This window comes from Pagrus major, chromosome 15 (assembly GCF_040436345.1).
Source record: "Pagrus major chromosome 15, Pma_NU_1.0".
In the NCBI taxonomy this organism is placed as follows: domain Eukaryota; kingdom Metazoa; phylum Chordata; class Actinopteri; order Spariformes; family Sparidae; genus Pagrus; species Pagrus major.
The window spans coordinates 350,592-377,684 of record NC_133229.1 but is presented as its reverse complement, the minus strand read 5'-3'; the positions used below and the strand labels follow the sequence as shown (position 1 = coordinate 377,684).

General features: G+C 41.4%; 1 protein-coding gene across 1 annotated transcript in view; it reads left to right on the top strand.

Annotated features, from left to right (window-relative positions):
• The first annotated feature begins 10,556 nt into the window (after positions 1-10,556).
• Positions 10,557-27,093, top strand: part of col13a1 (collagen, type XIII, alpha 1) — a 76,997-nt gene continuing 60,460 nt past the window's right edge. Inside the window, exons 1-4 of the mRNA XM_073482212.1 lie at positions 10,557-10,561; positions 15,906-15,932; positions 21,649-21,684; positions 23,558-23,584. Of these exons, the coding sequence (XP_073338313.1) occupies positions 21,664-21,684; positions 23,558-23,584 (48 nt within the window). The 5' untranslated portion in view covers positions 10,557-10,561; positions 15,906-15,932; positions 21,649-21,663. The remainder of the gene's footprint in view (positions 10,562-15,905; positions 15,933-21,648; positions 21,685-23,557; positions 23,585-27,093) is intronic.

Sequence of the window (27,093 nt, the reverse complement as noted above, 5' to 3'; positions counted from 1 at the left end):
ATTATTAAAGACAAAACTCAAAGTGAATGCACCTGAAATATGTTGGTGATGATTATGACAAGTAGGATGTGGTCTTAGATGTAAGCTGTGATGGAGGTTTGTTTGCCTGTTAATGAAGTTGAACTAACCTGCAGACATCTTAGAAACTTGTCCTGTTGGATAACTGATCATGTTTCTAGCCCTGTCACCAAAAGAAAGGTTTTTCTTGAGAAAAATCACCACATTTATAACTGATTTAAACGATTGCTAAATTATGAAATTAAGACCCAAGTTAAAATAAAGCAGAATTAAGAAGGCAGTGTTATGAATGACTAAAAGACATCATAACTGCTGCTGCTTCTTGTTGATGTTATTTACTGCCTTCACTTCTTGTTTTATTTAATAGAGCTGTTTTTGTAAGACTTCACTGATAACTTATTAATCAGCTTCTAAAAACAATCATACTGTTTTGATAATGTCTCAGAGGACTCTCTTCATGAAAAATGTGGATATACACACATTAAGCATCAAAAGACAGAGTAAGTATGCAATCTGCACAATGCACATGCTGTTGTCTTAACCCTTACATAAAGCATGGGTGGGTTTACCTCAGTGAATTTGTTGTTTTAACCTTTGCTGTGATGCCATTTGTCTGGGCTAAGTGATGGGCTGCAGGGTCAGGCAGAGGTGGGGTTTCCCTCCCATGACAGGCTCTTGTAAATGTGAGGCTGAGAGGAAGAGAGTGGCGCCTGCTCATATCAGATCTGCCACGTGCTCAGCATATTATTAGAGATTGCCTTCAATAGATGATTGAGAATGATGCTATCATGTGCTTAAGATAGAGGGCGGGATTCCTGCACAGCGAAAGTATGGAAATCTAAGTAAGACAAAGCAGTTTGTAACACTGGTATTTCACATTATACATCATTTGTGGGTGTGACATGAGTCAGTGGGGACAGGACTGTGAGAATCAGTCATTACTAAACACAGTTAAATCTATCAATCAAACAATTGGGAAAATCTGGAGTGTGGGTTGTGACACTGATACTCCAGGAAACCTGCAAGGGTTTGTGATTGACTTCCTTATTTGCATTTGTTAAAGACATTGTTTTTTGACTGAGATAAAAAGATTGATACCACCTCCATGTGGCTGCATTATTGATGGAGTAAGAACCAGGAAATTTAAATCAGCATAAAGACTGCAGGGGAAACAGCTTGCCTGGCACTGTCCACAGTTCAAAAGTACACAACACCTCTGAAGCTCACTGATTTAAACTACACATAGCCAAACAACTGAGTAGGTCCTTTCCCAGTGATTCCAAAAACACCATATAGTGTATCACCGTTCCCATGACAACATGACTGTAGCAGCGCACCGGTGACAGGTGTCCCGGGCCGTCATGGTACACTCAGTCTGGTTTGGCTTAAATTAACTATCAATTAACTCTAATTAACTTCAGTTATGAATGAGCCAACGTTACATATTACTTTAGTTCTTTAACATATGTGACGTAACTTTACTATGTTAGTAAATAAAAAAATAATCACCATTGACACAAGCAGCAGTCTGCAGTCTCTCTTTATTTACCCTTTACACAAACAGAAATGTAAATCTGACTATTTGTGGATTGAGGGGAATTTAAGTGCTGCAACTAGTTTGCTAACCGTCTCCTGGATCTTGCGCCATACTTAACACACAGGCATGGAAGTGGTTTTCTTCTGTTTCTCCAGCCCTCAGAAAGAAAGCTAATGAGCGTAAACTGTACTCCTTTCCAAACTGTTCCTTTACTAGATGTCTTCAGTGTGTTCATTCTTTCATCTGGCTTTCTGTTTTGGGAGAGAAGTCATCAAAACATCAGATTATCTGGATTATCCATTTAGAGAAGGATGCATTACAAATAATCTGAACATATTAATCAGAGCAAAGAGAAAATGAAGACACTTGACATCATGGACTGACAGATAATCTGAATCACATCCCTTTCTCTTTAGTAGATCTTCCTTTGGTGCAGTGTGTGAAGTCCCTCATCTCCCCCCTCAGACATCCACCTGCCCCACCCACAGCCTCAGGGGAACACTTCCAGAAACCACAAAATCCATTTGACTGAATCTTGGTGATTTTAAAACCCCAAAGCAGATGAATTGTAACTGCTATCTTTTTATTTCCTCACACTGTCTCTCTGACTTCCCATAGCTCTGCTGCTTCCTTAGCTGGTGACATCCAGCAAAGGAAGTGGGAGCTGGATGACATATTGGTTTTCACGACAGAGGCTGCTGGACTTTTGAAGGTTATTTAACAGCAAAGGGGCCCCTCTTGGGTTACAGTGTGGGAGCTGGGCTCATCCCAGCCAAAGGCATTTAGAAGGAGATTTTTCCGGTGGCTCTGTTGATGAAATTCTTTACATCTTTCTTTTTTCCACTTGGTGAATTTCCTGAACATAATCACTGTATAAAGACAGTCTGTCTCAATCTCTTGAGCACCTCTAAATGTCTAAATTCCTACTTTTGCTTATTCGGCAACCTGAATTATCGGCATTTGTTTCTTCGCTGCTTGTCAGTGAGGTTTTGCTGTGAATCAGTTCACCTCTGTCTGTTTCATAAACCTCTGACCTCACCACATGGACAGTCAAACTCATTCCTTCTGCTTCCACAGATCTTTAGTCTCTTAATACCTGCCCTAAGGTCTAGCAACAATTCACTGTGTACAAAAGCAAAACTTGAAAAAACCCTCAGTGTGCCTGAATGCAACCCCACAATTAAGTCAATGAAAGAGGAGCAGGGACCCTGACTGTGCATATCTGTTGGTTAGATGAATTAGCGAGTGTGTCCTGGGGCACTGATGTTCAGCCTAATTTCCTAATGATAAACTTTGAACTTTGGTAACTTCCCAGGCTCTAGGTAAAGTGTTTGTTGCATGAGAACTAGAAACTAATGCAGTCAAATATAATTTAAAGGACCTGTGTATATGTAGTAAAATTTAGTATGCCTTTCATCACCCAACAGGTTAGTCCACAGAGCTGTTCTCGTAGCAGCACATTGCTCTGAAAGCTTTCAAACTCTCCAACTTTGGAACTTAGCCTCTACTTTTTACCTGGGCGTAAAAATAATGAGGGGAACAAAGGACAAGCCAGAAATTCCCTGTCAGGGGGAAGTCAGGAATGGCTTGGATCAACAGTAGGGTTGGGTACCATTCACATTTGAACCAATACCGGTTTTGAACCGATTGAGAAATTTGAGTTTGAAGTTTGACCTCTTGAGCTTGCTGTAACGGCTCAGTGTTGAAGCCACACTGCAGCAGACTGACTTCAGTCAGCAGTTATGAATTCATTTCCAGAGCATATAGAATGCTGCATATGTCTGCAAATATAAGCACACGTGTGGTTTTATGTTCAGTAAGTGAATTAAATATACTTTTATCACGGTCATGATGCTAACCATAGCGCGCTAGCTCCATGCTAACAAATGATGGGAATTCCCCCATCATACGTTAGCATCAAGCTTAGCGCTCCTTTTATAAAATCAATTAGGGAATCAAAGAATGCATACTGTAATATTTCCTCATAGATAGTATGCAGTTGGTTTCATACCGAGGTGTCAGACATACTGTTTTAAATTAACAGCTGGTTGGTAAGAAACTTCAGACGCAGCCAGTGGCTGACTTATAGGAAGACATCTCACTCTGTCTCTCTCTATGACCTTACTGTAAAGATGCACACTCAGTTACCACTCAGACAGTCAGTCAGTCAGTCAGACAGTCAGTCAGACAGTCAGTCAGTCAGGGCTTTGACATTTATATCGCTGTAGTCCAGTTAAAAACTTCTTGGACTCATCAGACATGACTGTTGGAATGCTATTCTGTGAAACTTTACATGGTGATCATATGTCAAATGTTGTATTTTCAGCTTGTTCTGCTGCCCCCAAGTGGCCAAAGGAATGTATTATTGCAGCTATAAGTGTGTGATTTAAGTTGAGGAAAGAAAAGTGAGAGGGTAAATAAAGGTATGATTCAACCCCAGTCCCACTCATTGGCATGAATTGCTTAAGGAAGCTTGACTTCTCTCCAGAAGTGGAGCAGTGGGGGGTTTAATAGATGCCTTTTCCTTCTACAGAGAGCAATTTCAGAGAATAATCGTTGAGTTAGGTTAATGGTGGCTTTTTTGGCATCGGTACAATGTCGTCATTGTGGCGGTCTGCTGTAAGGACTGCTGTGTAATTATTTAATCCCAGGCTTACTGTTGTTTTTTGTGCTCCAAGGCCCTGTGGAAAATATTCCAGGACCCCTACAACAGGATTGGGCTTTAAGGGAAAAACAAGTTGACCTACTCAATTGTCCAATTGATGGATTGACAAGAATGGCATGAAATTAAACAGCTGGAGAGGGTTTAATGACATTAGATGCTGTTTGTATGAGACAGCGTAGGTAATTTTGCCTCCAATTGATTTGATGCATCAGATATTTTGCAGAACTTCCAGTGGCAATAAATGGTACTTTTACGGTCTACACATGGATATTCCATCAGTACGCACAGCATACTGTTCCCAACCTTAAGCATATTGGCTCCGCAGTCTGGGCTCCGAAGGTGTCACATCCCGAAGAGGCTATAGATGCGAAATTCTTCTCTGTTTGAGACCTTTTGTTGTTATGACATCAGGTTAGCATGGAGCCAAAGAAATCACAGTCAGCAACTATGACTTCATGTTTTACAGGGCAACAAAGCTATAAGGGCTCCATGAGAATGGCTGTGCTGTCTTGTATATACTAGGCAGAGGATGGGGATGAAGAATGGGAGCCTTTGTCTTAACTCCATCTGCTAAGCTGTGTGCTGCTCAGGACATTTCATCTTTTTACTGGACAGGCTGGAAATGAACAGTGATGAGCTGATAGTTTGTCTCAATGAGATATTTTGTAGAGGGCTCTGAACCTAATATTGATTCATCTGGGTTTTATTAATTCCCCTGTGGATTTAGAAAGGACATTTTTTAAATAGTCAATTAAATCCCCAAGCCTATCCACATTTTAAATGTTTCATTTGGAAACTGAAGGCCTTCGTGTGAGAGGGGAGATCTTTACAACAAATGGTGAAAACTCATGAAATTTAAAAAATGATTTTTCCAGGACTCAATAAGAGGTGGAGGCGTTTTTCCTCCCCTTGACAGAGAGAAGTGCAAAAGTTCACATAGTTTTATCCTTTGATAGAAACACACCCTTCAGTAAATCCCCTCAACTGTTTGCACAACCGCAGCTAAAAATCCTTTAAGTGTGAAAGTTAATTTACATAGCGTAGTATTCTTTTCCTCTGGAAATCTGCACATTTGAATAGTTCTGGCTTCACAGCCAGGTGATTAATGCATGGCTGTGGAGTAGATTGGACATGCTCTGCTGACAATGCAAACAGGCCTTTCACTTTCCTGTCACCATATCTTTAAATGAAACCTTTGACGTCAGAGTGGATTGAGTTTTTGCATAACGTGGACTAAGATCTCAAACACAACTCACACCACCTGCACAATCCATCAGGCTACTTATTGGTCCAAGCTGTTTGATTTACAATGAGACATCTCACATATCCAAATGCAGCACAGGTTATATCTGCACCAGGGCTTTATAAAGGTCGAAGTGTCCCCTATTTCACTTAGTTAATAGCTTTTGTGTTGTTGTGAGGCTGGTCAGACTGTGTTGCTATGTTCTAGGTTGCAAGTTGTATAGACATCATGAATGTGACAAATCATTATCATTTCACCGCCTACCGATTAATCACCAGCTACAAAGATGCTGGATAGTGAACGCAGGGCCATATTTCAAGGTAAAACAACATTTGACTAGCTAATGGGTTAGCTAGCTACAGTTAGACTAAAAGCTTTCAAGCATTTCCCAATTACTGTTTGATAGTGTTACACTAGACTGAATCATGTCATCATGATGCTGCACCAACAACAGTCACCAACAGTCACTTCCATGTAGACAGCTGGTGGTGGATTTGCATTGTGCAGATATGTGAAATTAGCACATCTATGGATCTAACAGAGACGCCGTGATCTAACTGGGTAAACCCAGACTGTCATTTTCTTTAGTCTGTGGCCCAACGGATTCATGTTCCTGGGGGCTTGCCCTGAGAGTGACATCAGAGGAAAGTGGCCCCGCGTGTGTCTGGTCTATAGTCAGTTCAACATCCAACACTCAGTCCTTAAAGCATGTCATATGGCCTTCATGTTTATCTTCCAGGACTAAAACTGTCCATGTCTGCTTTCTGATGTTTTATCTTTCAATCATCATATTTCCTCGGAGTCTCTGTTGTACTCAGAACAGAATCCTGACAGCCAAAACATTTGCACCGGCTGCTGCTGTGTGTTTACAGGGGCAACTGGAGAAGCCGGGAATCTGAGAGAGCAGGGCGGTGGGTTTTTGGGTTTGGATATTTTCAGAACTGAATTCCACAGCTTATTCCTGGTTGCATATGCTGGACAGAGATAGTTTCATGATGGCAGCCCACCAGTTTACTTTTTGTGACACAAAAGGTTAAGTGAGCTAAGAGGGGACACTTGGGTTGATTTAAGGTTAAGAATTATTATTACAGATGCAGAGGTGAAAGCCATTATATGTTGCAGTATTCTAGTAGAACACGGGGGAACTAAAGTTTATTTTTATTGTATATTATTCACTATTACAGCAGAGTATCTCTTTATCTCTGCTTCAAAAACATGCCAAAGCCAGTCTTGAGTAATTGACTGACTCTCTTAGGAGAAGAAAAGGGAGAACACCGATGACTTTGCATGTTGGCACGCAATATTAGATCTCCATTTCCACCACATCTAACCAGAACCCTTACATAAGCAGAAACAACAGGTGTTAGCAATAGTTACACAGCATTAAGCCCAGCAGAGGAGAGGAGAGGGCTCGGAATAAATGATATCAATGCAGTCCAGCAGATTCCCTTTTAGTGTGTGTGTGTGTGTGTGTGTGTTTATGAGTGTAAAGTTTGTTTCATGTTGTGCCCACTGCTATTTTGCATGTAAAGCTGTTGCCTCAGTGCCCCCATGTCAGGCGCCACTTGCCGTGCTATATTTGAAGCGCCTTTCCCCAGGCCTTCCAAAGTGCCTTTGGATCAAGGTGCTCTACAGTCTGTCCCTTGGGTGAGAGGCTCCAGCCAACAGGAAATGATGGCAGGCCCAGAATGCAACAAGAATCTTGCTTTCATGTTGGCCTTCCTCACACTTGCATGCAGAGGTTTAAGCTTACCCTTTAGAGTGGATTGCAACTGCAGGAACGAGAGGAACAGCCATACCCTGCTGTAACTGAGACTTCATGATCTTATAACAGAAACCTCACAGACTAGAAGATTGTGCGTGCTTTTATTTTTTAGCAAGTAAGGTAGCAATTTAAAGTTATAGTCCCTAAGAGTGGTGGTGGTGTGTTAAAGTTCAGTTCAGTTCATTATCTACCGCTTTTCCGTGAGGGTCGCGGAGATGTTGCCGCTTTATCGCCCCTTTCAGGGGATTGCGGGTTGCGGGTTACTGGGGCCAAATCCAGTTCACATAGGGCGGAGGCCAGGGTATATCCCTGGATTAGTCGCCAGCTCATCGTAGGGCCCTCTGACGGCAGAGGCTGCCACACAAGGTGCCAACTGCGCGCCAGGAGCAGTTTTGGGGTTCAGTATCTTGCTCAAGGATACTTCGGCATGTAGCTCAGTTCCGCCCAGGGGAGCCGGGGTTTGAACCAGCGACCTTCTGGTCACTGGTCACCTGCTCTACCCACTGAGCTACAGCCGCCCCTGTGTGTTAAAGTGAACTTGTTTATTTCTCTTTCAGTTTAAGTCTAACTGTAACGTTTAAAGATGCTGCTGTGCTTGCTTCATGTCGTGTGTTGCGTTGCAGCGTCTTTGATATCTACACAACAGCGACATCTCAGACTAACTGCTAGTTTTGGGAAAACTCAAGCTGTAATTTGTCTGTGGCCCAACAGGTGAATTAGGTCTCCAAACTATGTAAGTGAAAGAGCTGTTATTAATGAGGTATTAATGCAGCAAACATGCATTTTAGATGAATAAGATGTATGTAATTTGTATTACAGGGAGCAACATGCCTCGTCCCATTCCATAAGGTCGCTTTGACAAGGTCACTAGCACACAAAGGGCGAGAGAGGTGACTAAAAAATGTACTGCATTATGTATGCATTATTGGTTATGATTACTGCAGCACTGGTTTGGGGGCCATCGCTGGCAGTCAGTGATATCTGCTCCTGTCTGTTTTAGTCAAATTGATTGGATTCTGTCACGTGGAAGTTTGACCGAGGGTTGTATTGTAACGCTTAAATGCAGTTAAACCTCACCTTTGGCTTTGCCATTTGTTTGGCCTGAGGTCTGTGTGATAAAAACAACACTTTCCCAGTCAGCAAACAACTCAACTGCTTAAATAAGCACAAGAACCACACCTATAAAAACAACAGGAAAAGGGGAGAAAAATGTTCAGGTCCAGAGCGGAACATTCGTCACCCTGACTGCATCGTGGCTAACTCCTGAATGTTTCTGCTTGTCTCAGAACTGTCCTTGGGGCTGAAGGACTGACCAAAGGTTCTGCACTCCCTCTGGTCAGTTGTATGAAATCATTCATGCTGAGCCTTTGTTTTTTTCTCTCTTTGAGGAAACTGAAGTCAACTGTATGACCCAGCATTTGACCCTTTGCTACCCTTGCGACGACACTTAAACTCTAAACACCTACTTCATTCCTCTCCTCACCTATTTGACTTATCCATAAAATCCCCTATCCCCATATTTTATGCGTGTATAAAGTGTATACATTGAGCTGATAGCAGGCTTCCAGGCGAAGGATCAGACAAAATAAACCTGCTTCGAAGTAAAACAGGGGATTTTATTTGACATTTCACAGAAGAGATTTGTCTTTAGTGATTTTGCCCACCTTGCTGTGATTGACGTCACATGTTAAGTGATCCCTGTCTGGATTCAGCAGTAATTGATTTTTTTGGATGACTCCCCGCTCTCTCTTTGTGCTTTTGAAAAGGTCAACAGGAAGAATATTGGTTCTTGTGAAAGGTCTATTTCACGGGGCTGCGTGTGCTTCAAGAGCAGGGCCATATGTGTTGGATGAGAGTTGCTGAGCCAGGTACAATCTGAACCACCAAAGAGGGCAGAACTGTGATCAGGTTTTACATACTCAAAGAGTTTCACATTTTTTTTCCACATACGAGAAAACAAGTTTGTTTGTTGGACAGTCCACTGTGGATTATCAATGCCAAAAAACAAAAAAAGAAAAATGTTGTAAAATTTACAAAATGATAATATTAACATACTAATATAGCACAGTCAAACATGTGAGACGCAGATACTTTTAATGGACATAACCCATCCTGTATTCCAGATTGAACCTTTGACAATAGCTGTTGATGTACAGAACTTTTGTCCCCTCCTTCTGGCAGTGAGAGTCATTACACACACACCACAACATTGTTATGACGCCATAGGCTCCACCTAGAGTTAACTTAAACAGTTGACCAGTAACAGTGAACATAATAAACAGGTAACATAGAGCGCTGTGTGCTGGCGAGGCTCTGTAAGTCCAGAGGGAGTTTAATTATGTCAAACTGACAAACAAACAAGAAAACATGACTTCATTTGACGGGTGTTCAATAACAAAAGTTGGGTGCCACTGATTTAAACCTGTGGAAACATATTAAGTAAGGAATGATAAAATATACATTTATGTAGTCAATGTAGTACAGGTGGATTCTCAGAAGAGTATCTCATTGTCACATCTACATATATGCAGTGACTGACAATGATTTATTATATCCCATCTCCTATAAAAGGAGCAGAAGACAGGCAGAGTGATGAATCAGTTTAACCCTGCTTCTTACTGGGAGTTGGACCCTGTGCCTGAATGACAAAGGCCTTGCTGCTAGGGCCAAGGGCCTTGCATTAGTTTGTACTGGGCGTGGTGGAAATTGTTTGAGCAGCGATGCTGCTCTTCTGTTTGTCCCCAGGTCAGGCTGCAGATGATGATGTATCATCTGGCATCTCCCTCACTTTCTCTTTCCTTCCATCAGTCCCAGGATTGATTGGTAGGCAGAATATTTCCAACGCTGCCAGGGTAGTGAAATGTTTTCAGGTTTCAGGGTTCACTGTGGCAGTCCAAGGGGACCACACATGCAGCTTTTCAGATGCACAACGATCGAGAACCCTGAAACTGATACTGGGTTAATACTTTAATGATTCAACTTGGCATGTCATTGAAAACACGGCCTGGCTGTGTCTGGGGAAGAATTCCTAGTGAGGAGAGTAGACATTAGTAATGCCCTGTTGTTGTACTGTCATTTTTGAGTGTTCTTAAAGTTTACGTCTCTGCTTTTGTCTTGGAAAAAGAAAAAAAAAAAGGCTGCAGAGAATATTTCTAAAACATTATAGTAACAGCCGACTGTTATGGGGGGAATTGCAGGTTAATATGTCCAGTTTATAGTATTTGAGGTATTCATACTGCCTGTATTTAATATATGTTGTCATGAACTATAAATCTAAGTATTCTCTCTCTCTCTCTCTCTCTCTCTCTCTCTCGTTGTCTTACAGGACCTCCAGTAAGTAGACCAGACGCCTTGTGTGACCTGCATGTGGTAAAGTGAATGGTTATTTTTGCACTTTGATGTGTAGTAGATAAACTGCAGAGTCTGCTCCAACATATCTGATGTCAGTGTATGGCCTTGTCTGGATGCAGTGATAATCACCACCAGCTCCATGACAGGGGGCGTAGCACAGATTTTAGGCTATTGGCTACTGTTAACACCAACCGATCAACCAATTTCTGCAACAAGTTCCTCCAGTTGCCTGTTTTTATAGGGAACGCCTAACTGTGCCAAAGCAACTTCTTGACATCTTGTTAAACTAGAGTGTATTCAGTTCAACTTCATAATTCTTACTTCACATTCCTAAAATAATAGCAGTCATCTAAAAAGACTACTTATGCAATTAGCATGAAAGCCTAACAGAGTAAAGGATTTAGGGCACAGATTTTTACAGATGGGTCCTGACGCTACAGAAGCATAAAGGTTTGCAATGACTCCCAAACTGCTTTGGCTTAGTTTGTGTAGGGAGTGAAGGCAGGACTCAGGCTATTTCATGGATGAGTTAAAGCGAAGCTGGCAGAATGATAAAGCATCTAATCTAATCTAAGAATAATAAAGCTAGACAACAAGAGTCAACAGAGTCAAAGCAGCTTTCATGCCCAGTCACACCAGAAATGCAGAAACAATGCAAAGGCAAACATTTGTGTAGATGTTCTGGTGAAAGAGGTGGAGCTCAAAGCTTGGTGATAATTATCGCTAACCTGGTCATCCAAGCTAATTTAGTCTTACTGCCTACGGCAAACCAGCTGGAATAGCTTTTGTGGAGCAGTAGTTGTATAAAATTGGACCAACACAGTAATAAAGTACTGTTCTCTCAAATGTCTGCAATGTTTGCACATGGTCAACAGTATAAATTCTCAAGTCAAGCTTTACAGAAGAAGCACTGTGTGAATTAACCTCCAGTGAATCCAGCGGTTGCAGCAATTCTATTGAAATGAAACCATTGTAGGACCAAAATGCAGCTGTTATAAATCCTGCTCTGACCTGCCCATTACTTCTGCTTCTGTTCGTCAGATTAAGAATATTTCCAATGTGTGTGTGTGTGTGTGTGTGTCAGAGAGATAAAGAGAGAGAGTGAGAGAGAGAGAGAGAGAGAGAGAGAGAGAGAGTAAATAAAATAAAGTGAAATAAGAAGGGACTCTTTAGGGAGATTCACATACTCCTCAGCTCTTGGGTCTAGCGTAGTAGACTATGCAATCACTGACATGGACCCCTCCACTATCAGTGCATTCACTGTCAGACAGCAATCCCCCTTTTCAGACCACAACCAAATAAATGTGTTCTTTAAACTCTCAGATCAAATGAGTGACACAAAAAGGGAACCCAGCAAGCTGTTTCAATTAAATCCTACTTACAGATGGGCCCCAGACAGTGGTGACAAATTCATCATGGCCTTGAAGTCACCTGATCTGATGAATGACATATCAATATATGACCAAAACCAATATGTCTCTACCAGAAATGGTGTAAACAAGGCCATTGATGATATCAATATGATATTTCATAAGGCAGCTATTAAAGCTGACCTCATCAAACAAAAGCGGAAGCCTGTTAAAAGGCAAAACGCTGACAAATGGTTTGATCAAGAATGCAAGACCATCAGAAAAGAATTTGAATTTGAATTTTGAATTTGAATTTGAGAGAGAGAGAAAGAGAGAGAGAGCCAAGATGGCCGACACAATCTCTTAGGAGATGATGTCCCGGAGGGTTAGGGTGTGGGTTAGTAGAGAGAGAGAGAAAGAGCTAACGCTGGGATCGCAGCAAGGAGGGAGAGACAATACTTGCCTTCATATCACTCAGCAGCCGGTGAACGAACTCAGGCTTAAATCACCTTCAGCTGGTCCTTGATAGAAGCGTGGCTTATTGTACGCACAGCGGCAAAGCTAACACTTTAGCTCCACAGAGTGGAGATGCTCAAATCAGCTCGTGATGGCACAAAGAAAAGCAAGCAAGCACAAAGTTTTACAGTGTAAAACCAGCAGCAGATAGGACTCGACAGTGTAGCTAGAAAGCATACAGTACACAGTAGTCTCTAGTATCTGCCCAGACACTGAATAAGCCTCATTTGTGACCGCACTCCTGGTGGCTAGCGTGTGTGTCCGTCTCCTCCTTAATCCAGTTTGTTTCCTCGGTGTGGATAAAAGGCGTTGGCTGGCTGCAGCGCCCTGCGACCGGGCTGACGGTGGCTGTTCTCCGCGTTGTAGCGGAGGAAACAGCAGAGTCGTTTTTCTGAGGGGAATTTTTTCTGCAGGGATGAGGGAGGCTGGTTGCACAGCTCTTCTCTGGATCCAGAACGTGTTCGGTAAACATGGGACAGTCTTGGCTCATCCAGCAAGATGAAAGAGTGCGGCCCAGGCGGGTAAAATCCAAACGTTTGTGTGCGCAGACGAAAGCTGATGCTTCCTGCAACATGTTACAATGGGACTGCGGTGAAATGGGCGTGCAGCTGTTTTTATCTTCTTGTATCCGGTCGCTGCGAGGAACTAACGATGCGTTGATGTGCGCTCTCAAACAATGGGAGATGGGAGTTTTCAAACGTAGGGGGACTGTGACAATCGGCGCCACCTACTGGACATTAGGCTCGGTGCACTTTCCTTTGTTTACCAGGCTTTGTAAAGGGAGGGAGGCCACATTTAGGCTTCGGTCTACATGCAGGCAGCTACATTGTTAGAACCATGTGGTTAGGTCCCAACACTAACACAGCTGTAAGGTGATATGAAATACCTCTTATTTGCACATCCATTGAAACTGGCTTGTTGCTGTTCTGTAGAAAACATAAAATATCTGGACTCTTCACAGGTCTCATCGCAGCCTCTTACTGTGATTAAGCTGAAGCAGATAGCGACAGGGTCATACACGAGCTGTCATACACAATGTGCATACAATGTGCAACAAATGAAACAGATATTCAATCTAACACAAGAAAGTAAGTGGTCTTATTCACTGACCATCAGCAGGTGATGTTTTCATATTCAGGTGTGAAGTTCAGTTGTAGGGTAACACCAAAGTCAGCTATTGGGTAAAATAACACCAATAAGAAAGCAGTAAATCAACCCTCTCTCTTATACATCCCAACTCACTTCTTATTAAGCAGAGGAGGGGACCCAGGGGACCATATATCCCACCCCACCCCCTCGTCTTGCTATTCATTCAGCAGCACTTTGCCAAATGGAAGCCACGTGTTTTATAAGGTTGCTGTGTAATTCAAGTGAAGGGTTCCTTCCTGAAGAGGGTGACCTCTGCCCCCAGCAGACAGCCCCTAAAGACCCAGTAGCTCACGGGCAGGCATCTACGTGCAGCATGTTCACGCTGGGCAGACTGACTGACAGACTGAAGGACATCTCTGTCACATGGAAGAGGACAGAGTATACAATTAAAAGCCTACAAAAAGAGAAGAGAAGATTGTGGCTTTGGTTCATAAACCAATCAAGTTTTACTTGTTCTCACCTGGCTGTTATATTCAGTCTACACCAGTGAAGGAATGTAACTACGTGTACTAAATGTACTTAAGTACATTTTTGAGATACTTGTACTTTACTTGAGCATTTGCATTTTCTGCTACTTTATACCTCCACAAGTACACTACTCATACTTTTTACTCCATTACATTTGATAACTTTTTACCAGTTACTTTGCTTGCCCATCAGAGACAAAGTACAGTAGTGCACTTAGATAGAAAAGAACTGTTAAGTGCACACCTCTGCCAAGGCCCAACTCTCTTTTAATTCAATCAGGTCTAATTCAGCATCCTATTAGTTAAAGATACCCTCTATGAAAACATAATTAAATCCACTTGATCCACATTAGAAGCATCAAACTGTACTCACTCACAGATACCAGCCACCTAAATGTGCCTGATTGTTTTTCCTCAAGATCCATGCATTATCACCTGAGAAATGAATGACTGTGAGTCTCACAATGTTAAAGAAAGTGAGAAAAATATTTCTGGATCGGTCCGTTTGTCTGAATCCATACCAAAACTTAATGAGGTTTATTCTGGGCTGAGACCATCCTCCATCCAAGTCAAACTGTCAAGCAGTTTGGCAGTTTTTGTGCAATCCTGCTAACAACCGGACGTAAGGACACAGGTGAAGACAATACCTGCTTGGCAGAAACACTACACATAAAACAAAAGCTTGCAATAAAAACAAAAGCAGAATTGTCAAAAACATAAGCAGCATAGTGGATTGTACTGTAGGAGTGGTATGAGAAGCATTGATGGATGTTTTGATATGTCAGTAATCTGATGGCTGCTCTCTTTTCAGAGATGCATTTTGGTGCTCACTCAGCAGAGATGTTCAGTTTGGTGTGTCACAATGCACCTTTGAGCCTCCAACTATTTCAATTCAATACACGTGAACAGTATATTCATTCATCAGAGCCAATAAACAAGAACTCACATCATTATTATACGTTCTTTCCATCCAGGATTACTGATGAAATGACTTCCCCTCTCCTGCTGTCAGCCAGCAGTCGCCCACACACACACACACACACACACACACACACACACACACACACACACACACACACACACACACACACACACACACACACACTTCCTCTCTCTCTGGGAAGTGCAACACTCTCACTGGCCTCCTCATGGAGAAATATTGGTGACATGCCAGTATTCAAGAGCAGGCAGTTATCATTCTCCTCAGCAAAGTCTCAACATCTCAGCAGCTTTTTGGAAAATGTCAAGAGTTCCTGTGAGTTCCTGATGTGACTTCCAACCAATTAGCATTCCATCCTTTCCGTAAGTGCTGCTCACACAAGGAGCATTGATTTGTGTTTCCCTCTCAATGAAGACAAAACACACTTGACTGTTGACAGTGTTCCCGTTCTTGTTCTTAGAACCTGAACATTACTGAAAGCCATTGTATTCTAGCTCCTTGTGTTTTGCTTTCGATGGAGGCCACCATCCTAACATGTTGTCATATCCGCATTAGCAAGGTGCTTGAGATGAGTGAGGTCAGGTAGGAGGTTTGAATAGCAGAAACAGAAGGACTTTCAGCATGTGTTCTCTTTGCATGAGTCTTTGTGGTGAAATGAAGAAACTGTTCTTAAATGTTCGGAAACATCTTGTGTCATGTCGTCATTTGATTCACTGACTGTTTACCATTTTTAAAGAGGCATGCTCTCTCTGTGTCACTGAGCTGTAAAGGCCAAAAAAAAGCATGTTCATACAAAATAATTTTATTCTGGCCTGGTTCAGTGCAGGTTGCTTTCATTATGTGGACTTTACCTGTAAAATGTTCTCTTTCCTTTTTGTACCAATTCTCTCTCACCCCTTTTTCAGGGTCCTCCTGGACGAGCAGGCTTTCCGGTAACTGTCTTTTAACTTGTGTCTTTGTGTGTCTCTATATACAGTATTTGCATGTGTAATTAGTCATCACTGCAGTAATGATCTCTCCACCTGAGTTCTTGTTGTCTTTATTTGGATTTTCTAATATTTTCAATGATTGTTGATATAGTGGAATTAAATATATACAGCTATTGTTATCAGATGATAGCCATAGCTGGTTCTTTGTTTCATTGTACAAATATCTTTAAATAACTCTGGCTCCAACAAAATATCCTACTAATTTGCTTCGCTAAATTTGTTTTGGAGGAAACATACTTGCTCTGTCTCAGTGAGGCTGTGGAATAACACAAAGTTCGTCTGACCTGGTCCTGCTTGGTAGCTCATGTATTTCATTAGTATTGACCAATGGTAGCCAACTTATTTTCAAAATCAAGGATTTTTTGTCCCCTTTAAGTAGCCTGATATAAGTGTATGTAAATGCACTGCATATGTGAGTCTCAATCATTTTATAAATAGCACAAAATAATGAGTGTTTGTTACATTCAATGTGTTAAGCTACTGACGTTCTCTCTGAGTAGTTTGGTAGCATAGCTTAACGCTTTAAATAAAATGAAGTGTTGCTGTAGTTCCATCTTTTTTTATTGACACCATTATTGTAACAAACAAAACAGTTACAGCAACAATAACAACAGAGGAAGGGGGATAGTACACATACATGTGTGCACATGCACAATTATCTACATAGCGCATGTATATTATCGAGAGCTGCAGGGATGATGTATTTTTGTAGGCCAAACCTGAAGGTAGCATCGCCCTGGTTCTCTCTATGGGATTATTGAACTGTATACTGGATTATTACAGAAAATAATCTGTGTGTCAAACACAAGTGTATGATACTTACACATTTTGTTCATCATCATAATACCTCTTTGTGATGTTTGAAGCGTAAATTAAATGTGTAGCAGTAAAAAGCTAATGTTAGGGCTACAAACAGATGACATCACGGTCACATGACTCACCACCACTAAGCGTCTTACTACACAATTACTATACAGGTTTTCTATAAAGTGATCAATGTACAAGTTGTAAAGTCAGAGTTAGAATAGTTTGTAATTAAAGTGGGCCTGTAAAAACGGACTATTGAGTAGATGAGTCTCCGTGTTCGCTGTGAGGAAGTTAATGTCCCCGACAACCTCTGTAGTCTCATTTAGACACTTGTTAGCAACCGCTAACCGTTTTTAACACACGGAAGAGCTTTATAATGAAACTGTGGGACATTTAATAATGGATTTAATGATGGAGAACAAAACGAACAAAGCACACCGTAATTCAGACATTTAACTGAAAACACATTGACTTTGAGACGAGGAGACTGGAAGTGCAAAAATGATGACTCTGATTTCTGGGTTTTAGGACTGATTACTACAGCTCTCATTCCACCCCCCCACCCCCCCACAATATATCTCTCTCTATCTATATACACACACACACACACATACTGTATATATGTATACACACACGTATACTCAGCCTACCAACCCAGTTTCCATAGTTGATGACCTGTAAATGAAAGTCAACAATCAACTGTCATTCTCCTGAATAGCTTCAACAGGCAGTGGCATGATAACATTTTGTAGATTTGTCCAGTAAAAGTTTCCTCTTTATGTAAATAAAAATGTAATCTGGGCAGGATTATGTTTCCTACAAAACACATTTGCTGATGCAAACTATTACTTTTGTAATAATGTATTTTTTATTTGACTTGAACTCTCTGCACTTTAAATCCAGCAAACCATTGTGATTCATTCAACACTGTAAGATGTCAATACAGCAGTGGAGTGCTTATAGCTTTACAACCTCAACACTGTCTTTTCATAACACCTTGAGCTGTTGGCTGGATTGTACCATGGCCTCTTGGTTGTTTCATTAAAATTCATTGCCTATTTCTGCTACACCCTGAATATAACGCTTCTATAACCTCTCAATCTGCTTCTGTTTGGTTTCTCTTCAATTTGCCACTCCCTTCCTCTTTCTGCTGAAGCAGCGCTGTCAACATGTCAAACCGACATGGTTCCTATCATGACAACAGGTGGCAATCTAGTATCTGACCTTTGTCCTAGGTTGCCAGTTACAACCAGAAAACCCTTCATATGTTTCTGACAAGCAGTCAGAAAACAGTCTCAAGCAGCGACCGGCCCCATGTTTGGTCCCTTTGCAGGAGTTTCACTGACAGTTTCTGTCAAAGTGAGGAAGAGATTTCTTCCAGGATTTGTGATTGATTACACACGTCAAGCAGTGGGAAATTAAATCAGCAGCGGTCTTTGACTGAATGAGGGCGGGAGGATGTGGTTTTTGGAAAGAGGACCTGTAAGAACTGACAATCAGGGAGCCGTGTTTTCCACTGAATGTGGTTATTTCAGAATGTGACATTATACTGTAGGTCTTTATAACCAGACGGGTTGGACCCCACTGATATGATGGATGGATCATAACACATTCTTCCCCTCTCACCTCACACACACACACACACACACACACACACACACACACACACACACACACACACACACACACACACACACACACACACACACACACACACATTTCCCCACATGCTGGTGGACAAAACTCACAGTGGGCAGTATTCCTAATCCTAATTCCTGCTAACTCTATGGATAGCGACCTGCAATTTAAAAATGAATAATTCCCTCATAAGTAATAAAGTTAATGCCAGATATCTGCCCGTCTGCTCCGATGTAAACAACAAATATGGTGTCATGGCTGTCTATATTACAAGTGGTACTTATACCACCATTGAAACACCGTCTTGAACACTGGTCTTTGGCTCGGCTGTCGTAACTGCCATGATCCCCTCCACCTCCAGACATGAACGTCATGTATGAAATATTGTAGAAATGTCAATATGCTGCGTATAATTAGTAATAATGAGTACAAATGTAAAATGTCAACATATTATTCTGGGGACTGGACTGCTTATACTGGTGGTGTGTGTGTGTTTGGCCTTAGACAAGCTGAGGCTCATTAAGGCTGGAAATATGCCGCAGACAACTCAAGATCGCACCACTAAGGACCTGCGTAAATCCTTTTGACTGTAGTGTGTTTGTCAGCTCAAGGTGTATGTATAGTATATGTGTGTTTTGAGACACCAGTTAATGGGAGACTACCAAGGCCCTAATAAATCTGAAAACCACACAAGAGAGTGACAGCTATGACAATGGACACTGATGGGTGTGTGTGTGTGTGTGTGTGTGTGTGTGTGTGTGTGTGTTTGTTTGTTTTTTGACAAATTTTAGACTAAAGATGAGTTACTTGGGAAAAACGTGTGCAATATGGATAAAAAACAATGTCACTATTTGGGAAAGAACTGATTTGTGGGTCAGAAGATAAGGTTAAGGTAAAGTTTAGGGTTAGGAAAAGTCTTCAGGAAACAAATGCGAGTCTATGTAAAGTCCTCAGAAGTTAAATAAATCAACTTATGTCATCAGCCTTCCTGACGATTGTCTATTCTGGCCAGTAGAAAGTTAGTAGAAACATGTTTGGGACATACAACAGGATGGTTAGTGCAGCAGTGATCAGGTTTCTGTCTGTGGAATGTAGTGCAACACATGAGCTGAGGTTTTACAAAACACTTGATTCATCTCATGGATATTAAACCTACTTTAGTAAAGGTTATATTTTGTGGTTACAGCAAATAATCACATTAAGGACTGTGTAGAGCCCTCAGCTCTGGATCACAACCATTTTTGGTGGTGGCAGATTCTCCCCAAGGCCTGGGTTTAAATCAGGACCTTGGACAGGGCTTCAAAGAGTCTAGTCATAGCCTGATAGTATTTAAAGGCTTTGAAAAATATACCACATACAAATGACAGATATACCAGCACAGCTGATGTAAAGGAGCTGAAAACAGTTGAATCTCTGTCCGGACTCAGTCAACACAGATGAGATGAGTGTTGGTATTAGTTTGACGCAAGTGTGAAATGCAGGCACAATATGGTCAACACAGATGGTTATGTTTCCATTTTGTGAAAGATTTTGTCTTCCAGGCAACACCAGGCTTTAGTCTGGCCATGAGTCTCTCCTGTCCCTGCCTGAATTTTGCTATTGCACAATCTGATATCACAGTGTTGCTATACTGTAACTTAATAATGTTGTTCCAGGGCCACCATTGAAACTGGCTAACCATGTTTCTGTAATGTCAATGGAAGAAGTTATCATTTCAAACACATTTAATGTTGCGAAAAGGTCTATGGTAACTCAAACCATGATTTCCTAAACCTAACCAAGTATTTTAATTCGCTAAACCAAAGCAAACAGTGATAGAAAACTGAAAAGAGACAGAAAATCATTAGTGATCTGTGTAATAATGTGTTCAATGGGATACAAAGCCCGGTCTGCTGAGTGAGAGCATTGTACACAACACAACGGCTTGCTCCTGTTGTTGCTGTTGTTTCATAAGTGGCAATGATGGTCCTGAAGCAACATTAATTATAATGTTCCAGGAACAACACTAACACGAGTCACTTAGCTGTGATATCAGAACAATGTGATTGGTCAGTTTTAATGACGGTCTAGGAAAAACTACAACATGGCAATATCAGATACACCATAAATCACCACTGTACTGTATCCATATCATCAAACTGGCTACTGAGCACAGCTTTGGTGCTAATTCTGGTGCTACTCCTTGCCAGTGTTCCCTGCTGGGTAGCCACGCCTGAAAACCTCATTCACCCAGCAGCCCAAAGCTCCTGTGCTAGTGGTGTGAACAGCAACCCTACCCTGGGATCTGGCTGCTACATGGTTAACATGGTACAATCCACAAAATCAAAGGCACCCTTATTTAAAAAAAATACAGTTCAGCCTGCCTTTATCAACATCAATTTAGTCAGCAGGAGAACATAACAAAAGCTTTGTTTGTGCACAAAATCAAGTTGAACACAGGTGAACACTATGACTTACAGAGCAGGGCTCTACTACGCTCTTTACTTCCATGACCTCCTGCTGCAGTGAGTCTTCAAACAGCTGTTATCACCACAGCATTGCCAGCCCAGATCCTCAGACTCTGGTAGAGCTGCTGTGATCAGAGGGAGGTGCATCAAAAGGCTTCAGAAATAGATAGCCTCATCAGAGTTATTTTAAAAGCTGTCCAGTGTATGGTTATCTGGGTAGTCAAGTGTTCATAATGTTAGGAAGCAGGGCTTTGAATTGTCAGAGTAGAATTTTGGTCATGGCCACTAACCACTTCAAATGATGTATGGAATAGTTGATGTTCACATACATTGGGTTGGGCATCAAAGTGTTTTTTCTTCCTATCACAAAATCATGGCACATCTGTTTCAAGTCTTAACATGAGGCATGTCATGGCATGGTTAACTGACTAAACCATCTCAACACAAATGATTCTCTCCCTTAAATGGATACCATGGCATTAGGGCTTTTACAAATTCTGTGTACCCGGTCTTTCTCAGCAGTGGCATCCATAAGGCCCACTAATCTTTTCTAACAGTGCTAACAAATCAATGTTATTGATGTGTAGCAACTGCTCTTCTTATAATGTTTCATTCTTTTGAATTGGTTGAGATTAGATTCATGCAGTGTCTTGACCTATACTGACCTATAAGTCTGCATGTCGAGGTATCCCTTTAAGAGTTCAGTTCAGTCTTCAGTCTAACCTTCTTGTTGATCCTGTTCCTTCTGAATTTGCATTGGTCAATAGGGTGACAAAGGAAGTATGGGAATTCCTGGGAGAATGGTGAGTGACTTGACTTTGTCCATCAAGCACACTAAAGTATTTGGTAAAATCATCATGACATGGCAGGTGACATTAGCTACATCTCAGTTCTAATGGAAGCACAGACTTCAACCTGCAGTTTTAACATTAGCCGGGAGAACTTGTTGAACTTCATCAAGTGTTACAAAATGAGAGTGTAGGACCAGCCTAACAGAAAGAAACTGCACCTGTTCAAAGACAGGCAGGCAGATGTGACTCATAAGAGGTAGGACATCAGTAGAGAATGCATAAACTCATATTTTAGTAAGTACAGTGATACTGACAACGTGCCATATTCTCATATGCACACAAACAACATCAACCCCCAAATGCTTCCTTACAACTGATAGTTGTGTATCTAATCTATTCTTTAGGTGTAGATGTTGTTATGTATTGGCTCAGCCCATCCAGACTCTAGTATGTGATGTAACCACTTATTACAAAATCTGTTTTACTTTGCTATTACTTCCAATCATTACTGTGCCGTTAACAGCCTGTAATTTACAGGTTTACCACATAATTCATTTGGTGAGTGTTGAACAGTTGGATATGGCCATATTTCAAGCAATTTGAGCCCTGCCACGTGTGGATAATATTTAACACCAGATGTATTTTTTACTCATATGACACTATGGCCTCCCTAGCTCACAGGCCTCTCACATAGCTAGCCTCTCACTCCAATGCATCAAATACAGCAGCCTAATCGGTGGCCCTATACACTTCTACGTATGACTCTCATTTCTGGAGACACCCCTCTGGTGCAGTGATATAAAGAGCCAGAAAAGTCAGAGTCACAGGGACGTCAGGGTGTTGGGATGAGTCATAAACAAGACTATCCCCTTGGAGAGCAGAAGTAGCTAAGGAGTGAGACATCTTGCCTCTTTGTAATGACAGGCACTAATGGTGGTTATTTTTTAAATATCTTTTACTTCAGTCTCTTTTTCAAACTCATTGCCGACTCAATGATATTTGAGTGCTGCTTGAACAGATATAGATGGAGAAGTGTTAACAAGCCAGTGTCCTTAACTTCTTTGTGTGTCATGGCGTAGCGCCTGAAAAGGGGAGAATATTAGCGTGTTTACCTTAGTGTCGATCTGAGCTGAAGCTGATAAACACCTGTGACTACCGCAGAGTCATTTGATGCAGAACTGAATGCAAATTGTACACATTCACATTAAAGCCAGATGTTCAGACAGCTCAAGGCCACTGACCAAGCTGCTGTATTTTGCAAGGTGGGAGTGAGAACTCTCTTTTAAAAGACAAGCCAGCATTGGCGAAGTGACATGTCAGTTTAACTCTACCCCCAACATAAAGCTGTGTTTCCTTTATGCTCCTTCTCAACCGTAGTGAGGTGAAGTGACATGTTTAGCCCTTGATCAAAATGTTGAATCACAATGTCTGTTAGAAGAGTCCATCTTGATGCTGCATTTACTGTATCTCAACATGGTTATACGAAATGCCATCAGACCACATCTTAAGTCTATACAAGAGCTATCTTATGCATGAAACTGCCATGAATGTGAAATGATCTGTTTTGAAAAGGTACAAAACTAGCTGAGTTGAATAGTTGGACTCTTGATTGCACCATCAGAAAAGATTTTTCAGACACTGTAAGATGATCTGACGAGCACTTTGTTTGAAGCACACTGAGACCTTTAGCTTCCACTTAGTTCCATTTAACTTCCACATACAGTAGCTCCCCTTAGCTCTTTCACCACCTCCCCATCACTAGTCCTGAGGATGCTGCATGCCCTGAACCCCCTCCATGTCTCTAACACTGGTTCCTCTCTCTCTTGTGTCTCTCTCCTCTTCACACCTTTTTGCATGCAACTGTGTCTGCTGTGACTGATCCCAGGGCTTAAAAGGACAAGCTGGGGAGAAGGTAAGTTTAGGAGCATGTGCCATTAGCAGGATTATTGTACATACAAAATGTAGCTATTTAGAACCACTTGATAACTATAATAACTCTGGCTTCTGTTTGGTGTCCGATGTTACTTTGATCATCTGTGGTCAAACCTGTCTGCTTGTGTCCATGTATGCTGCTTGTGTCAGTGCAAGGGAGAAGAGTCTCAGAATCAACAGCTAAATATAAATAGGTTGTGATTTGAGACATTGCTTTAAAGTGACTTTGTGGGTGGTGTTGGTGGTTAGACGTGCAGAGCTGTGCAGTGCATTGTGCGTACAGGTAGCATGTGATTTATATCAGAGACTCAGGTCTGTATTTTCAAACAGCATGAGGGTCACATTCTGTAAATGGTTTCCCACCCTGGTTGGATTACCTGAACTTTTTAAACCATGAAACACAATAGTAACAATTTGTCACATAAGCGTCTGAAAGGTCTAATTTAAGACTCCCCAAAGAAAGTGGAGAGACATTTATGGAGGCCACCACAGAGTACATGAGGAGATTCTCAAAGAGAACTCAGAATGAGTCAAGTTATATATTCAGATAAGTAAATGTTGTTACTGGTGCATGGTGCAACAGTTAAATCTTAGCTCTCTGTCATGTTGAAGTTACCATAAATATGAGCTGCCAGCTGGGAGAGGAAAGATTGATATTGGCCTCATGGTGGAAATTACATGTAAGACAAATTTTATTTGAGGCTGTGATATCTCCCAGTTGGCTTCATGAATTGCTAAAGTGCGTCAACAGAGACGGTAAACATGCAGTAGACCTGCCAATGTCAGCAGTACAGGAACATAAAAATCAAAATGATCACTTTTACTCACATCAACGTAATGAACTGTACTCACAAAGAGGATGTGATGTCTGCTGCAGGTTGTTGAAGGTTGATTTTGAGTTCATCAAAGAAAATGAACTCAGTAAAACTGAAGGGTGTAGTGTGTAGGATTTAGTGGCATCTGAAGTGTGGTTGCACATTGCAACCACACTTCCCCTCCCTCACCCTCCCCTTTTAAGTGTGTATAGGAGATCCTAGTGCTGCCTTTAAAGCTAGGTTAATTATTTAAATAAGTTATTAGTTAAAAAAAAGTTAAACAAGTGATCTTAATAAATTAAAAACATGAGAAACATTTGACGTATATCCATTAGTTCAGATTGTGTCCTGCTACCTACTGCTCACTGCTAATTCTTCAGTTTTACTTGCAAGATCAATGTGTTTGTTAACTTGCATTTATGTCAAACCATTTTAATTCAGTTCATCCATCACTAATGTTTTGCACTTGCTGGGTTTTTGATTTCCCTGTAACACCAGTAGCTACTGACACTCTGACTTCATCAGACTCACTACAGCTCAAGTTATGCTTCCTCTGACAGCCTTTTTTCAGGACATTTCTACAATTGTTGGGCATGTGCCAGAATATATGCACAAAGCACAACACCTGCCCTCTTATAGTGTGCAGGAGGCATGACCTATGCTTATCAGCCACACCGCTCCAATTTATGCTGAAGTGGGATTTATCGTTCAGCACAGCGGGGTGACAGCAGATTTGAATGGGTTAACTTTTCTTATTTTTTCTATGAACATAAAATTAAGATGGATATAAGATTAGTTTAAGAGAATGTTGCTGTGAGAGGCCCACTGAATATAAACTGAAACTGTGTTTACACGATCCACAGGGCACCTTTTAAGAACTAGCTGAATATTTCTCTGTCTTTTGTTCTAGCTGACCATATTTCCCAAAATATTGAGAAATTTCGAGTCAGTTGCACCAGTAACATTTTTCATATTAACACTGACTAAACTGACCACACACAGCATGTAGCTTATTGTGTAATCTGCAGCGACCTCCACAGAGCTTTTTCGCCTCTTTTACCTCAATGTTTTGGTTTTCCAACCAGCAAATTTCATTCCTATGAGGTGTTCTTCCCAGCAGTAGCACCTGCCCAGCCCTTGGCAGACAGACAAGAGAGGAAATAATTGGTGCAGAAAGTGTAACATTCAGCAGCTAATGAGCCAGTTACTTTTTTCAGCAGTTGGTGGAGACCAAAGCAGAGCTAAAAGGATGACACATGTTAGACATACATTTATATGCTGGACAGAAACAGCTCTCTCCTATGAGATGATGATGTTGGTTGATGTCTGCAGGATGTGTACAGAGACGAGTGTTTGCTAAGATAAAGATTCCCCATAACAATATGTGTGTGCTCACAGTGTTCCGCTGCCCTCAGGTGGGCAAAAAAAAAAGGTCTGTTGGATTTGAAGTCGAAGCATTTGGTAAAGCAATCACAACATCTACATCTATCAGCTGCATCAAAGCCACAAACAGCAGATTTACAGGTTTGTTCTCATGAAATACAATGTGATTTGTGATGTGTGGCGCCTGCAGTGAAAGAGGAAACACTCCACACATTTTTGACTGTCATACCACAATGATAAGTGCGGTCATTGTTTAGTTTGAACAGAAATAGTAACTTCACCACCTAGACAGGAAGCAGAGAAGCAGACAATGCAGTGGCAGGATCACTCTACAGATCACCATCCAAAAATAATCTGTTGGCTTCCTTTTCCTTTCTAGGCAGGGAACATATAGTAATAGTGGGATTGGGATTTGTCTCATGTGTGGTTAGTCTCTCACAGTGGCTTCCAGGACGGACTATCAAGAAATCCAGGAATTTTATACTCAGCAGACTTGGCTGTAGATCGTGTCTTAAGAGGAAGCATCTTCTCCACTGAATTCTTCAAACAAATGGCTCCTGTGGTCTTTTTGTGGGAGAGCAACTGGCAAACTGAGCCAGTCTGAAAGAAAAAAACAGAATGACATGATGGACTGGTTTTTCAAACACAAAAAATAGCAAAAGAACCACAGCAGACAGATGCTCCACTCTTTACAGGCTCAAGAAAATGTCATTTAGAAGGAAATGAGATCTACATAGTTTTGTCTGCTTGTGATTCCACAGCAGTTGATTTGATGTGTGTGTAATTGCTCTGAGTGGGTTCTGGTTTTAGTTGTGATTATAACTCCGCCTTGTTACCTTGACCTCGTACAACCCAAGTAATCTAATCTGTGCACAAGTGTATCTGTAGATTTTTACTTGTCTAATCCACTCCAATATGTAGAAAACCAAGGAAGTAAGTGAAAACTGCCTCACATGACATGAGCCTCCCTTTCCATCATTACCTTTGCCTTTTTGTCCGAGTAATGCATCTGCCATTAAACCAACGGTGAGAAAACACATTCTTGGCTTTCCTGAGTATAAATTTGTTCAGAGATATTTAGAATAACCTTTGTCTTGATGGATGACTTGGACTAAGATATGTCATTTTACCTTCAGGAGGAAACAAACTAATATGGGAAAGTGCTAGAAACCTGAGTTGGGCCAGTATGGCCACAGTGGTTTGTGGGATTGGGTCAGAGAGTCTGCACAGGTCGCTGCTGTCACAGTGCAGATTAGTTATTTTGAGCCGAATCTAAAGCCCAGAAAACCTC